This window comes from Equus quagga, chromosome 9 (assembly GCF_021613505.1).
Source record: "Equus quagga isolate Etosha38 chromosome 9, UCLA_HA_Equagga_1.0, whole genome shotgun sequence".
NCBI classification, from domain to species: domain Eukaryota; kingdom Metazoa; phylum Chordata; class Mammalia; order Perissodactyla; family Equidae; genus Equus; species Equus quagga.
Genome location: NC_060275.1, coordinates 50,536,141 through 50,550,308, shown reverse-complemented (window position 1 = coordinate 50,550,308; position 14,168 = coordinate 50,536,141). Strand labels below are relative to the sequence as shown.

General features: G+C 39.5%; 1 protein-coding gene across 1 annotated transcript in view; it reads right to left on the bottom strand.

The window, feature by feature from the left end:
- The window catches only part of MYOM1 (myomesin 1), a 143,343-nt gene that overhangs the window by 125,894 nt on the left and 3,281 nt on the right, over window positions 1-14,168 (bottom strand). The window contains exon 2 of the mRNA XM_046671935.1: window positions 834-884. Coding sequence (XP_046527891.1) covers window positions 834-884 — 51 coding nt within the window. The remainder of the gene's footprint in view (window positions 1-833; window positions 885-14,168) is intronic.

The following is a 14,168-nucleotide window of genomic DNA, read 5'->3' as shown; positions in this document are numbered from 1 at the left end:
ATCAAGTAAGCCAAGATTATCCCCAACACATGAAAGCTAGAGCGTGTTGGGAGGAAAGCTGGTTTGGTTGTCTTCTGTTCCTTTAAGATCTGCATTTTCTTCCTGAAAATAATTTGGGAATTTAGGAAGAACTACTAAGTCCATAGGTGTAATCCTGACATGAAACTTTTGTACAGGCGTTAGAGGGCAAAAGCTGATTAAAATTACTCACACAAAGTGTTAACTTTAGGATGGTTTTGTAGGGATCTTCATTGCCACTGAAATATTAACCATTTCATTTACCATTTTTCATTAAATATTAACCATTTTCAGGTTAGGAAGATAATAAGGCACTCTGACACTTACCTACATGGCATCATCAGAGCAAAAATCACTGAATTAAAAACTAGAGACTTCAAAGTTAATTTACCACCTTTTGGTCTAATTTGTAATTGAGGAGTCTCACAGGCATATGAAAGAGAGAAAACACATGATTTCCTGTCACCTCACCCATTCTAGATTTCAACCAAACCGTTAAACTGTAACTTGGAAAGAGTACTTAACTCACACTTACAGTTCCATCTGAGACACACATTATCTCCTTATAGTTCCAGGAACAGTAGCTTAATTTAAACAAATACAGTCATCTGAGAGAATAGCTGTGCCAGCAAACAGTGGCACCCTGCTGCTCTTGTCTTCCTTCCCAGGGGCTCCGCTTTCCTATTTCTCTGGTATTCTGACATCACTTTGAGAAAGCTGCTGAGCTCAAAAGATAGAAAGAAACCACACACACTGCAGAGCTGTTAAGCACATAAAATATGAAGTGCAGTCTTCTGCCTCAATATTACACTTACCAGTTTCCAAAGGAGTGATGGTGGTGGAAATGTTCCGACGTGGCCGTGGAGCTGGATGAGAGAATGAAAAGCCCACAGAAGTTGAATCCAAGAAAAAGTTAAGAGGCAGGGCTAAAGACAGGATCCTGGGGGTCAGTTCAAAAATAATGCATGTGGTCAGGCAGTAGAATGTCAGAGCCACACAGCCAGCCTTTTATGGCCAAGAAGGCAGATAAATATAGCAGCAAATGGGGAGGGTAGTCCTAAAACAAGAGGCCCAGAGGCACTGGCTGGTAGCTGCCTCTGTAATGTAATTACATTAATGCTGGTCTATGGGTCTGGCCTGATTAAACCAAAGGTAGGATTTTTATTTGGTTATAAGAGCTATTTTCAATAACACTTTATCACTGGATATTTAAAAGAGTAATGGAAAGAGTGGTTTGGGTTGAGAGCTAAAAATAGGTGTAGTAATCTGATTCCCAAAATGGACTTCATGGAATTTTAATGCCAAGATATGGTTCTGGATGTGCTGCCCATAACACATGTATAGTACATTTAAAAGACACAACGTGAGAAAAGATCTTGAGGCTAACTAGAGGCAAACTGAGTAAGGAATGGGTTACACATGGTGGCAATTTTGGCTTGATGATACACACTCACCATTTCTCTCATTTCAGGAAAATTTTCAAAGTAGGTCATAGCTTCAAGTTTGAATATTTGATTCCCTGTTGATTAACTAAAGCCTTTGAGAAGCAACATGTTTCATCTTTCCTAAAGTCAAGAGTAGGGTCAGTCTACATAACAAGACATTCTCTTCCTTTGTTTTTTGGACCCTGTAACTAATTAAGAGGTGGTATAACCTGGTGGTTAGAGCCTGCCCTTTGGACTCAGACCAGACCTAGATTCCAGCCCATTGGTCGCACTTAATAGCCATGCAACGTCAAGCATTTTATTTCTCCTCCCTGAGCTTCATTTTCCTTCTGTATAAAACGGGGATAATACCATCCAAATTATGGGACTGCTGTGGAGATTAAATGTGATAATGCAGAGAAAGCACTTGACTTAGTGATTGCCGTATAATAAGACTCAGTAAATGTCAGCTATCATTACTGATAGTAGCAATTTAAAAGCTCACTGTTCAGATTATATGTATTGAGCAGGTTATGTTCTGACATGATATTACAGTGATATCACATCAACTGAGTACAGATCACTTGTATCTATCAAATATTGAACAGACCCAATATTGTAGTCTACTGTACAATTCCTTTCTTGATGATAACTGCAGTTAACACTGTTAAGGACCTATCAAATGTGAGACACTGTGATAGGCACTTTATATACATGATCTCATTTAGTTCTCATAATAGCCTGTAAGGTAGGTATCATTAGCTTCATTTTATAGCTGAGGAAACTGAGGCTTCAAGAGGCAAAGTCATTTGCCAAAGAGCACACAGCTAGTAAATGACATAAATGCCATTCATTCAGAGATATTTGGGTTCCAAACCCCATGTACTTTTTGTCGTGCATTGCTGTATCCTTCCTCCAGTGACACTTTGTTTATAAGAAACTAGATATTTTGAAATAAGTCTTTGAAGAGCAATATAGGTCTCCACACATAACTGAGGGTCAGCTTCTGAGCTCCCCAAAGTATATAAAAGAATGCTTTTCACTTAGTTCTGATCACATTCAACCTGGCATTTCTTTATCTAAATACACACCCCGTTAGTGTGCACATGGACATTTTAGCTGTCTGGAATCCATAGGAGAATTTTCCAAGCTTTATGTTCTCCAAGTATCCATTTGTTCTCTAAACATCCGATACAGAATGGCAGTGGTTCTTCTGAGTTTTACCCATCAGCCACTGGAATGGTTCCCAGTGAGCCTTTTCTCTAAAGAACATGGTAAGTTGCTTCAAATCTTCTTGAAGCAGGAAAGGGGAAAAATAAACAAAAATAAGAGATATGAATCATCATCATACTAGCTAATATTGAATGACCATTTGCTATATGCAGGCATTAATGCTAACTGCTTTACAGCATCTGATTTGATCATCACGCACATGTAAAAACATTTTATAGATTGCAAAATTGAGATTTAAAGAGATTAATATTTTTAAAGTCAGACAACTAGAATGTGACAGATTCAAACCTAGGTCTGTTCTACACGGAGCCCAGCCTCCTATATTTCATACTATATTGCATTTCAACCATTTAACCGTGTGCGCGTGTGTGTGTATAGACGACAGATAGATAGAGTGAGCCATGTGCCAATAATGTCCGTTAGAGGGAAGAACTACTCCAAAGAAGAGTTTTAGTTGTATTTCCTATGTAACAGACAATTATGTATTAGATCAAGATGTACTGGCTACAAATATCAATAGACTAAAATATTTACTGAACTTTGATCTCTGTTAAAAATGCAAAATAAGAGAAATCCACACACACTTGCGGAAAAACGAAAATATCATTTATTCATTGACACTGAGGATCCCAGTGAAAGCGAAAGAGTTTATTTCAAACAAATATACAATAAGATTTGACAAAAGAAGTATGAGCTATGGGCCTGGCCTGGTGGTGCAGTGGTTAAGGTCACACGTTCTGCTTTGGTGGCCTGGGGTTCGCCAGTTGGGATCCCAGGTGCAGACCTATGCACTGCTTATTAAGCCATGCTGTGGCAGGTGTCCCACATATAAAGTAGAGGAAAATGGACACGGATGTTGGCTCAGGGCCAGTCTTCCTCAGCAAAAAGAGAAGGATTGGTGGCAGATGTTAGCTCAGGGCTAATCGTCCTCAAAAAAAAAAAAAAAAAAATGAGCTAGACCTGACCAAGTCTCCTAAGTAATCTTTCTGCTCTAGCATGATCTGGGTTCAAACTTTTCTAACACATAGTTATCCAAAATATAACTATCCAGCTAATAAACCACATACAGTGGTGTATTGCATAATAAAACTAAAATTAAAGAAGAAAAATTTAATTGGGTTCATACATATCAATTATTATGATTTAATCACAATTCCCTCATAGATGTATAATCATTCTGTCAATCATCTTGCCCTTATAGATGTGTAATTATTCTGAAAACTTAATGGAATGCTGGTCAACTGCTAATTTCAAGCTTCCCCAAAAATCATCTAATGCAAAATACTTTTTAAAAAGTGTATAAGTGAGGTGACATCAGCAATGGTGGAGTGAGCTGTTCCCTTCGTCTCTTCCCCTTTCTTCCTTTTGAACTACAACTAAATGGACATTCACTGACCAACAGAGGAAGCCCACACAGCACAATAGGATGCCAGAGAGACATACGCATCTACACATCTGAGGGTGGATGGACTGGCCCCCCAGGAAGTGGCAGAGATAGGTGAGCACACCCTGCTCTCCCTGGGTAGCCCTGTGAATGCACACGAACGCTCTCCCAACCTGGTGCAAGTGCTCAGAAAGTGGCAACACACAATGGGGCAACCCTAAGAGAAGGAGGTGGTAACCCTTAGCCCACGCTCATGGTCGCTCTCCTGGTGGAAAGAGAGAGCCCACCATGCCCCTGTGCCATAAAGGAGCAGCCATAGCTCAGGTCCCAGGAAGGAAGCCCCATCCACCAAGCACAGTGGCCTGTGGACTGCAGATTGTAAATAGGGGCCTCAGCAGATTTTCATGTTGGGACAAACACTTCCCAGGCATGCACAAGTGCTCACAGTGCAGCAGTGCTCCCAAAGAGGGAACGGGTCAGGCACCTGCAGGAATAGCTGCAGCAGCTTTGAGTCCATTGGTGATCACTTTCTGGTGGGGAAGGGGAGCTCAGAGCACCCCTGAGGCACCAAAGAGTGATCCTAACTAGTGAGGAAACCCTGTCGAACAAGGACGGTTGACACAAGTGCCTGAACACATCCCAGGCTGGGGAAAGCACCCATAATATCCTCACAGCTTCCAGCAGATGGGGTGGGGCCAGAAACACTGCTCCTGCTCCCCACTAGTGGTAGCAGGGGGAATCTGCATCCTTAGAATACCACAAATGCTCCAACAAAAGATTAGTTCAATAAACACCATGAGAAACTGCAGCAACAATTCAGACCAGAAGGAAAACTGACAATTCTCCAGAAACCAACACTGAAGACACAGAAATATACAACCTAAAGGACAGAGAATTCAAAATAGCCATCATAAGGAAACTCAATGACTTACAAGAAAACACAGAAAGACAATTCAAGGAGCTCAGCAATAAAATGAATCACTTCACCAAAGAGACTGAAACTATAAAAAATAAATCAAGCAGAAATTCTGGATATGAAAAACAATTAATGAAATAAATAACCTAGAATCATTAAGAAATAGAACTGATTTTTTTTTTTTTGAGGAAGATCAGCCCTGAGCTAACTATTGCCAATCCTCCTCTTTTTGCTGAGGAAGACTGGCCCTGAGCTAACATCCATGCCCATCTTCCTCTGCTGTATACATGGGACACCAACCACAGTATGGCTTTTTGCCAAGCGGTGCCATGTCTGCACCCAGGATCTAAACCAGGTAACCCTGGGCTGCCGAGAAGTGGAACGTGTGAACTTAACTGCTGTGCCACCGGGTCAACATAGTACTGGAGGTATTGGCCAGAACAATTAGGCAAGAAAAAGAAATAAAAGGAATCCAAATTGGAAAGGAAGAAGTAAAACTTCCGCTACCTGCAGATGATATGATTCTATATATAGAAAACCCTAAAGAATCCACCAGAAAACTACCAGAAATAATCAACAACTAAAGCAAAGTTGCAGGGTACAAAATCAAAAATCATTTGTATTCCTATACACTAACAATGAACTAGCAGCAAAAGAAATCAAGAATATAATCCCATTTACGATGGCAACAAAAAGAATAAAATACCTAGGAATAAACTTAACCAAAGAGGTGAAAGACCTGTACACTGAAAACTATAAGTCATTACTGAAAGAAATTGAGGAAGACATAAGGAAACAGAAAGATATTCCACGTTCATGGGTTGGAAGAATAAACATAGTCAAAATGTCCATACTACCTAAAGCAATCTACACATTCAATGCAATCCCAATCAGAATCCCAATGACATTCTTCCAAGAAATAGAACAAAGAATCCAAGAATTTATATGGAACAACAAAAGACCCTGAATAGCCAAAGCAATCCTGAGAAAAAAGAACAAAGCTGGAGGGATCACAATCCCCGACTTCAAAACATATTACAAAGCTACAGTAATCAAACAGCATGGTACTGGCACAAAAACAGACATACAGATCAATGGATCAGAATTGAAAGCCCAGAAATAAAATCAAACATCTATGGATAGTTAATCTTTGACAAAGGAGCCAAGAACATACAATGGAGAAAGGAAAGTCTCTTCAATAAATGGTGTTGGGAAAACTGGATAGCTACATGCAAAAGGATGAAAGTAGACCATTATCTTGCACCATCCACAAAAATTAACTCAAAATGGGTTAAAGATTTGAATGTAAGAACTGAAAACATAAAAATCCTAAAAGAAAATATAGGCAGTACACTCTTTGACGTTGGTCTTAGCCACATCTTTTCGAATACCATGTCTACTTGGGTAAGGAAAACAAAAGAAAAAGTTAACAGGGGCTGGCCCCATGGCCAAGTGGTTAAGTTCATGAACTCTGCTTCGGAGGCCCAGGGTTTCGCTGGTTGGGATCCTGGGTGCGGACATGGCGCTGCTCATCAGGCCATGCTGAGGCAGCATCCCACACAGGACAACCAGAGGCACTCACAACTAGAATATACAACTATGTACTGGGGGGCTTTGGGATGAAAAAAAAATAGAAGAAGATTAGAAACAGTTGTTAGGGGCCAATCTTTAAAAAAAAGAAAAAGAAAATTAACAAATGGGACTACATCAGACTAAAAAGCTTCTACAAAGCAAAGGAAACCATCAACAAAATGGAAAGACAATCTACCACCTAGGAGAAAATAATTGCAAATCATTTATCAGAGAAGAGATTGATATCCAAAGTATATACAGAACTTACACAACTCAACAAAAAAACACAAACAACCCAATCAAAAAATGGGCAGAGGATATAAACAGATATTTTTCAAAGGAAGATATACAGATAGCCAACAGACACATGAAAAGATGCTCAATATCACTAACCATTAGGGAAACGCAAATCAAAACTACAATGATATATCACCTTACGCCAGCCAGAATGGCTATAATTACCAAGACCAAAAACAACAAATGTTGGAGAGGATGTGGATAAAAGGGAATGCTCATACACTGCAGGTAAGAATGCACACTGGTGCAGCCACCATGGAAAACAGTATGGAGGTTCCGCAAAAAACTAAAAGTAGAAATACCATATGACCCAGCTATCCCACTACTGGATATCTACCCAAACAACTTGAAATCAACAATCCAAAGTAACATATGTACCTCTATGTTCACTTCAGCACTATTCACAATAGCTAAGACATGGAAACAATCCAAGCGCCCATCGACCAATGACTGGATAAAGAAGATGTGGTATACATATACAATGGGATACTACTCAGCCATAAAAAAAAGACAAAATCATCCCATTTGCAACAATATGGATGGACCTGGAGGGTATTATGCTAAGCGAAATAAGCCAGACTGATAAAGACAAACAGCAGATGATTTCACTTGTATTTGGTATATAAACAAACACACAGACAAAGAAAATAGTTCAGTGGTTACCAGGAGAAGGTGGGTGGAGCGTGCGCACAATGGGTGAAGGGGAGCACTTATGTGGTGACAGACAAGAAATAATGTACAACTGAAATTTCACAATGATGTAAACTATTATGAATCTCAATTAAAAAATAAAATTTTTTTAAAAGTGTATAACTATAAAAGTCTGGAAATTTCAGAAAATATTTTCTTCTAGAATTATAGTTAGTTTTTTAAGAAACTAGTTTCAAAGTAGATATATTCTCTTTTCAAACTAACTGTAAGGGTATTAATATTTTTATAAGTGTGGAATAATGAGTGTAACTGATAGCAGTGTATCCTAAAAGCCCAAATAAATGTGTAAATTATATTTAGCCACCTAGCAATTTTCATTTTACAGTAGATGATGAAATAGTTAGTAGTAAATCATTATTCTATGCATGAGGGAATAAAAACAAGAAATATTCCTTAGAAATGAAATGTAACCCACACATCTATGGACAGTTAATCTTTGACAAAGGAGCCAAGAACATACAGTGGAGAGAGGAAAGTCTCTTCAATAAATGGTGTAGGGAAAATTGGACAGCCACATGCAAAAGAAGGAAAGTAGACTATTATCTTACACCATACACAGAAATTAACTCAAAATGGATTAAAGACTTGAATATAAGACCTGAAACCATTAAACTTCCAGAAGAAAATACAGGCAGTACACTCTTCAACATTGGTCTCGGGGCCAGCTCCGTGGCCGAGAGGTTAAGTTCGCGTGCTCTGCCTCGGTGGCCCAGGGTTTGGATCCTGGGCGCGGACATGGCACTGCTCGTCAGGCCACGTTGAGGCGGCATCCCACATCCCACAACTAGAAGGAGGTGCAACTAAGATATACAACTGTGTACAGGGGGGTTTGGGGAGATAAAAGCAGAAAAAAAAAAGATTGGCAACAGTTGCTAGCCCAGGTGCCAATCTTTGGGGAAAAAAATAAGGAAGATTGGCAACAGTTGTTAGCCCAGGTGCCAATCTTTAAAAAAAAAAAAACACATTGGTCTCAGCAGCATATTTTCAAGTACCATGTCTGACTGGGAAAGGGAAATGATAGAAAATATAAACCTATGGAACTACATCAAACTAAAAAGCTGCACAGTGAAGGAAACCATCAACAAGATGAAAAGACAACCTAACAACTGGGAGAAGATATTTGCAATTCATATATCTGATAAGGGGTTAATATCTAAAATATAGAGAGAACTCATACATCTCAACAACAAAAAAACTAACAACCCAATTAAAAAATGGGCAAAAGATCTGAACAGACATTTCTCCAAAGAAGATATACAGATGGCCAACAGGCACATGCAAAGATGTTCAACATCATTAACTATCAGGGAAATGCAAATCAAAACTACAATGAGATATCACCTCACTCTGGTCAGAATGGCTATATTTAACAAGACAGGAAACAACAAGCATTGGAGAGGATGTGGAGAGAAGGGAACCCTCAAACACTGCTGGTGGGAGTGCAAACTGGTGCAGCCACTATGGAAAACAGTATGGAGAATCCTCAAAAAATTGAGAACAGATCTACCATATTATCCAGCTATTCCACTGCTGGGTATTTTTCCAAAAAACATGAAAACACAAATGCATAAAGATAGATGCACCCCTACGTTCATCGCAGCATTATTTATAATAGTGAAGACTTGGAAGCAACCTAGGTGCCCATCAAGGGATGAATGGATAAAGAAGACATGGTATATATACACAATGGAATACTAGTCAACCATAAGAAATGATCAATTTGGCCCTTAGTGACAACATGGATGAACCTTGAGGGTATCATGCTAAGTGAAATAAGTCAGAGGGTGGGGCCGGTCCCGTGGCTGAGTGGTTAAGTTCTCGCACGTTCGACAGCCGAGGGTTTCGCCAGTTTGGATCCTGGGCGTGGACATGGCACTGCTCATCAGGGCACGGTGAGGCAGCATCCCACATGCCACAACTAGAAGGACCCACAATTAAAAAATATACAGCTATGTACTGGCGGGATTTGGGGGAGAAAAAGCAGAAAAAAAAAGAAAGAAGTCAGAGGGAGAAAGGCAAATACCATATAATCTCACTCATAAGTATAAGATAAAAACGACAGACACATAGAAACAGATTGGATTGATGGTTACCAGAGGGGAAGGTGGAACGGGGGAGGGGAAAGGGAGGAGGGAGGAAGGGCAAAAGGGGTGATTAGGCACATGTGTGTGGTGATGGATGGTAATTAGTCTTTGGGTGGTGAACATGATGTAATCTACACAGAAATCGAAATATATAATGATGTACACCTGAAATTTATATAATGTTTTAAACCGTTACCACAATAAAAAAAAAGAAATGAAAAGTAAACCAAAAAAGAGAAACTAAATTCCAACTGAAATCAAGAAAGCATTTTATTTAAGCTGCTGGGTGTTTTAGTTAACAAATAAAACCCGTATGTCAACAATATGGAAAAAGAAAGACTTGTATTTACTCAGTTTAGTTCATAAAGCATTTACTGAAAACCTACTCGTGTGTCAGGCACTGTGCTACGTCCTAGAGTCCAGAAGTGACTAACTCATGTCCTCAAAGTAGCCACCATGTAGTTAGGTAGACAAAGATTACTTAAGAATAACTATGGTACAGTGTGATAGGTGAAATGATGAACACAGTACAAAAGGAAGATGTGATTAGTTGCTGTATCTGTACAAAGCAAAACCAAAAAGAATTAAAGGAGCAGATCTAATACATCACTCATTGCACACCTATTAGGTGAAGCACTATGCTAGGTATAGGGAAGCAAATATGACTGAACGGGTCCTGTGGTCAAGAACTTCCAAATTCTAAGCAATATTTCTTCAGTGAAAATGGTTTCAACAGAAGGAAAAGCTTAACTAGATTATTTGTTGAGCTCTTTTAAGATTCCTTCCTATCTCAGAGTTGCCCAAATCAAAAAATTATATGTGTGTGTGTGTGTGTGTGTGTGTATACATACATGGCATCTGACATCTAGTCCAGTTGTTCACTGAATGACTTTGAAAAATCATTTCCCCTCTCTGAAGGGGGGAATGTTTCGCTCTGTTTCTCATCTACAAAATAAAGAGTTTGAACCAGATGATCTCTAAGGTGCTTTCTAGCTCTAATAACCATGCTATCAATCCAAAAAGTGGCTGTTCTTTTCTTGCCTGGCTCATAAGCTGATTGACAACATCCTATGTGGAGCAGTCCTGGGGGGAATAAAATAAATCCTTGCTCCGAAAAGTCTGCTTCTACCTCCTAGCTCACACCTGAAATGCTCTCTCCTGAGAGTGTCATTTTATGACTTTAACCTTTATCACAAGGAAAACAATCTGGAAAGATGTTTCAGCATGTTATGAGTGTTTAAGTCTTTGTGTGACGGGCCAGAGTCTCCGATTCCTTATGAGTAGAGCAGTGGGGAGGGGGAGAAGGGAGAGGTGACGGTGAGAAAGGGCTGGAGGAGGGGCCCTAAGACTCTTATCAGAAGCCAGATTTCACCTAGTTTTTAAATGGACCAGATCTAAACTAGATGAACTGGATCTAGACCTCAAATTAGATCTGGCTCTAATTTTGCCTGTATCTGGGCAACGGCAAAATTAAGCCAATACAGTCAGTGTCCTGCGTCAGCATCCACAGGCTGTGGGGGGCCCATCTGTGCTCTCGCCCAGGGTATGGAGTGGGGAGAACAGCTGGGGACATCGCCTGGTCCTGCAAAGGGAAAACTCTACGATGGTGCAGCACCGGCAGAGAGGCTGCTGGGAGAGGGTCCCAACCCCTGCTCAGATCCCCAGATTAGATGCCAGGTCACCAGGAAGCACCAGCATAATTCCACAGTGGCCTTGGTTTTCTGTGGAATGCTGTACTTGTGGCTGCAGAAATGGAATTAATTTCTATTCTTTACCAGTTGCCATCTCTCTCTCCTTTCCTCAATTCCCTCCTCCATCACAAGAATCTTCACCTTTCTTATCCAAACCCTGTTCCTCTATTTATATTTTTTCTTTTTTTATAATTAGTTCAAGAACTGTGAAGGGATACAATGGAATATTATTCAGCCTTAAAAAGGAATGAAATTCTGACACATACATGGATGAACCTTGAGGACATCACGCTAAGTGAAATAAGTCAGTCACAAAAGGACAAATATTGTGTGATTCCACTTATATGAGGTACCTAGAGTAGTCAAATTTACAGAGACAGAAAGTAAAATAGTGGTTAGCAGGGACTTAGGGGAGGGGAACGGGGAGCTGGCATTTAATGGATGCAGTTTCAATACGGGACGATGAAAAAGTTCTGGAGATGGATGGTGGTGATGGTTGCACAACAATGCAAATGTACTTAATGACACTGAACTGTGCACTTAAAAACGGTTAAAATGGTAAGTTTTATGTTATCTAGATTTCAACAGAAACACAAAAAAAACTATGAAGAGTCAGAGGGTTTACCCTACTTGCAAGCTAGCAAGTTAGCCTGCTACAATTTCATGGATGCTGACAAGACATAAGACTCTTGAATTAGTCAAAGGACTTTATTACTCACAGCAATAGCAGAAGCCAGAGTGTCAGCATACTCTTCACTGGTTTGCCAACCCTCAACTCCCACAGGGCAACGTGAAGAGGGCCAGGTGACACCTACACACACACTGGGTTGCATTATAAGAGAGGAACTTTGAGCTTAGGGAACCTGAATATTTTATAATTATAACCAGCATTAAGCATGCTTGCCCTTTGCTCCAGAGGTAGACATTTTCTTTATTATACTGGGTAGTAAGCATGCCTGCCTTTTGTCCTAGAGGAAGACACTTTCTCCATCTTCAAATATCCCTGAAAAGACAGTCTGGAACAAAGCGAAGCCAGAGCCTTGCCTGCAAGATGTGCAGAAACATAACAGACCCATGGGGAACTGTCTCCCAACAATCACCATACGTTGTTTTTACAAAAACAATAAAGTTCTTTTCTTTCTTTTTTTTAAGTGAGAACCAAACTAAAGAGCAACAGATCTGAATCTCCAGTTTCAATGTATTTCAAATTTCTTTTTAACAGTTTTATAGAAGCACAATTTACATACTAAAAAATTCATCCATTAAAAAAATAAAGTTCAATGAGATTTAGTAAATTTACACAGTTATGCAACCATCACCAAAATCCAGTTTTAAAACACTTTCATCACCAGAAAAAGTTCCCTCGTACCAGTTTGCAGTTAATCCTTGGTCCCGTCCACAACCTAGGCAACTACTGACCTGCTTTCTGTCTCTATAGTTCAGCCTTTTCCAGAAATTTCATACAAATGGAATCATATAATATGTAGTCTTTTGTGTCTGGGTTTTTTCACTGAGCAAGATGTTTTTGAGATTCATCCATGTTGTTGCATGATTCAGCAGCTTGTTTCTTTTTATTGCTGAGAAGTATTTCATTGAAGATGCACTATGTTTTATTTATCCATTCTTCAGTTAATGAACTTCGCATTGTGTCCAGTTTGGGGCGACTATGAATAATGTTATCTTCAATTTTTAAATCTATTTTTCCTTAATTAGCTAACCAAATTTGGTGTGACAGATAACAGAAGTATCAAAACACTGACCAAAAAGTATTGATAGCTAACTTACACAGTACTTACTATTTGCCAGATAGTATTATAAATACTTTATATGTATTAACTTCTTTATTCCTCACAACAATCTATAAGCTAGGTACTATTATTATTATACCCTTTTCACTGATGAGAAAACTGAGGCACAGAGAAGTTCAGTAACTTGCTCCAGGACACACAGCTAAAAAGTGTTAGAGCTAGGATTCAAATTCAGATAACCCAGATCCAGAGTTCATATAGTTAACCAGTACATGATACTCCCTCACACTTAAAACAAACTATTTCTGATAAAATTCTACAACTTCCTCAATTCTTTTAATATTGTAGATACCATTTTTATATTTGAGGCAGGTGTATGTCTCCAAGTATTAATTTATGTTTTGTGTTTCCTTCGTCTCTCTTTTTCATACCCTAAGAGTCCCCTTCCCGCCACCCCCCAGTCCACACTGAAGCAGAAACAAAGAGGAAAAAATAAACAAATAAAACAAATCTTCAGACTTAGTAGTTTCAGACACAGCTTACAGAACTAGCTTTTCCTCTCCTCACTGGATAAGACTGACCCTAGAAAAAGAAGAGGGAAAAGGCAGGGTAGCCACAGAACAGGAAAACAAGGGGCAATGGAAGGGATGGGGTGATCCTCAACCCAGAAGGAAATGGGCCTTTGGGGGAAAGGGCAAGGGCGGAGAAAGAAAGACAGGGAATGATTTATCCTCAAAAACGGACTCAACTTTGAAGATAGTAAGCTAAACAGATAATCCATTCACAAAGGATATGTGTGATATGAGTCCACTTATACGAGGAACTGAGGTCAAATTCATAGAGACATAAGGTAGGACGGCAGTTGCCAGAGACTAGGGTGGTAGAGTGGGGGAAATAGGGAGTTATTATTTAATGGGTAGAAAGTTTCAGTTGGGGGATAATGAAAAAGTTCTGGAGACGGATGATGGTTGTACAACAATGTGAATGTACTTAGTGCCACTGAACTTTAAGACGGTAAATTTTATGTATATTTCACCACAGATTTTAAAAATGGACTCTTCTGATTCATCACTGTTCAGCTTGACAGCCC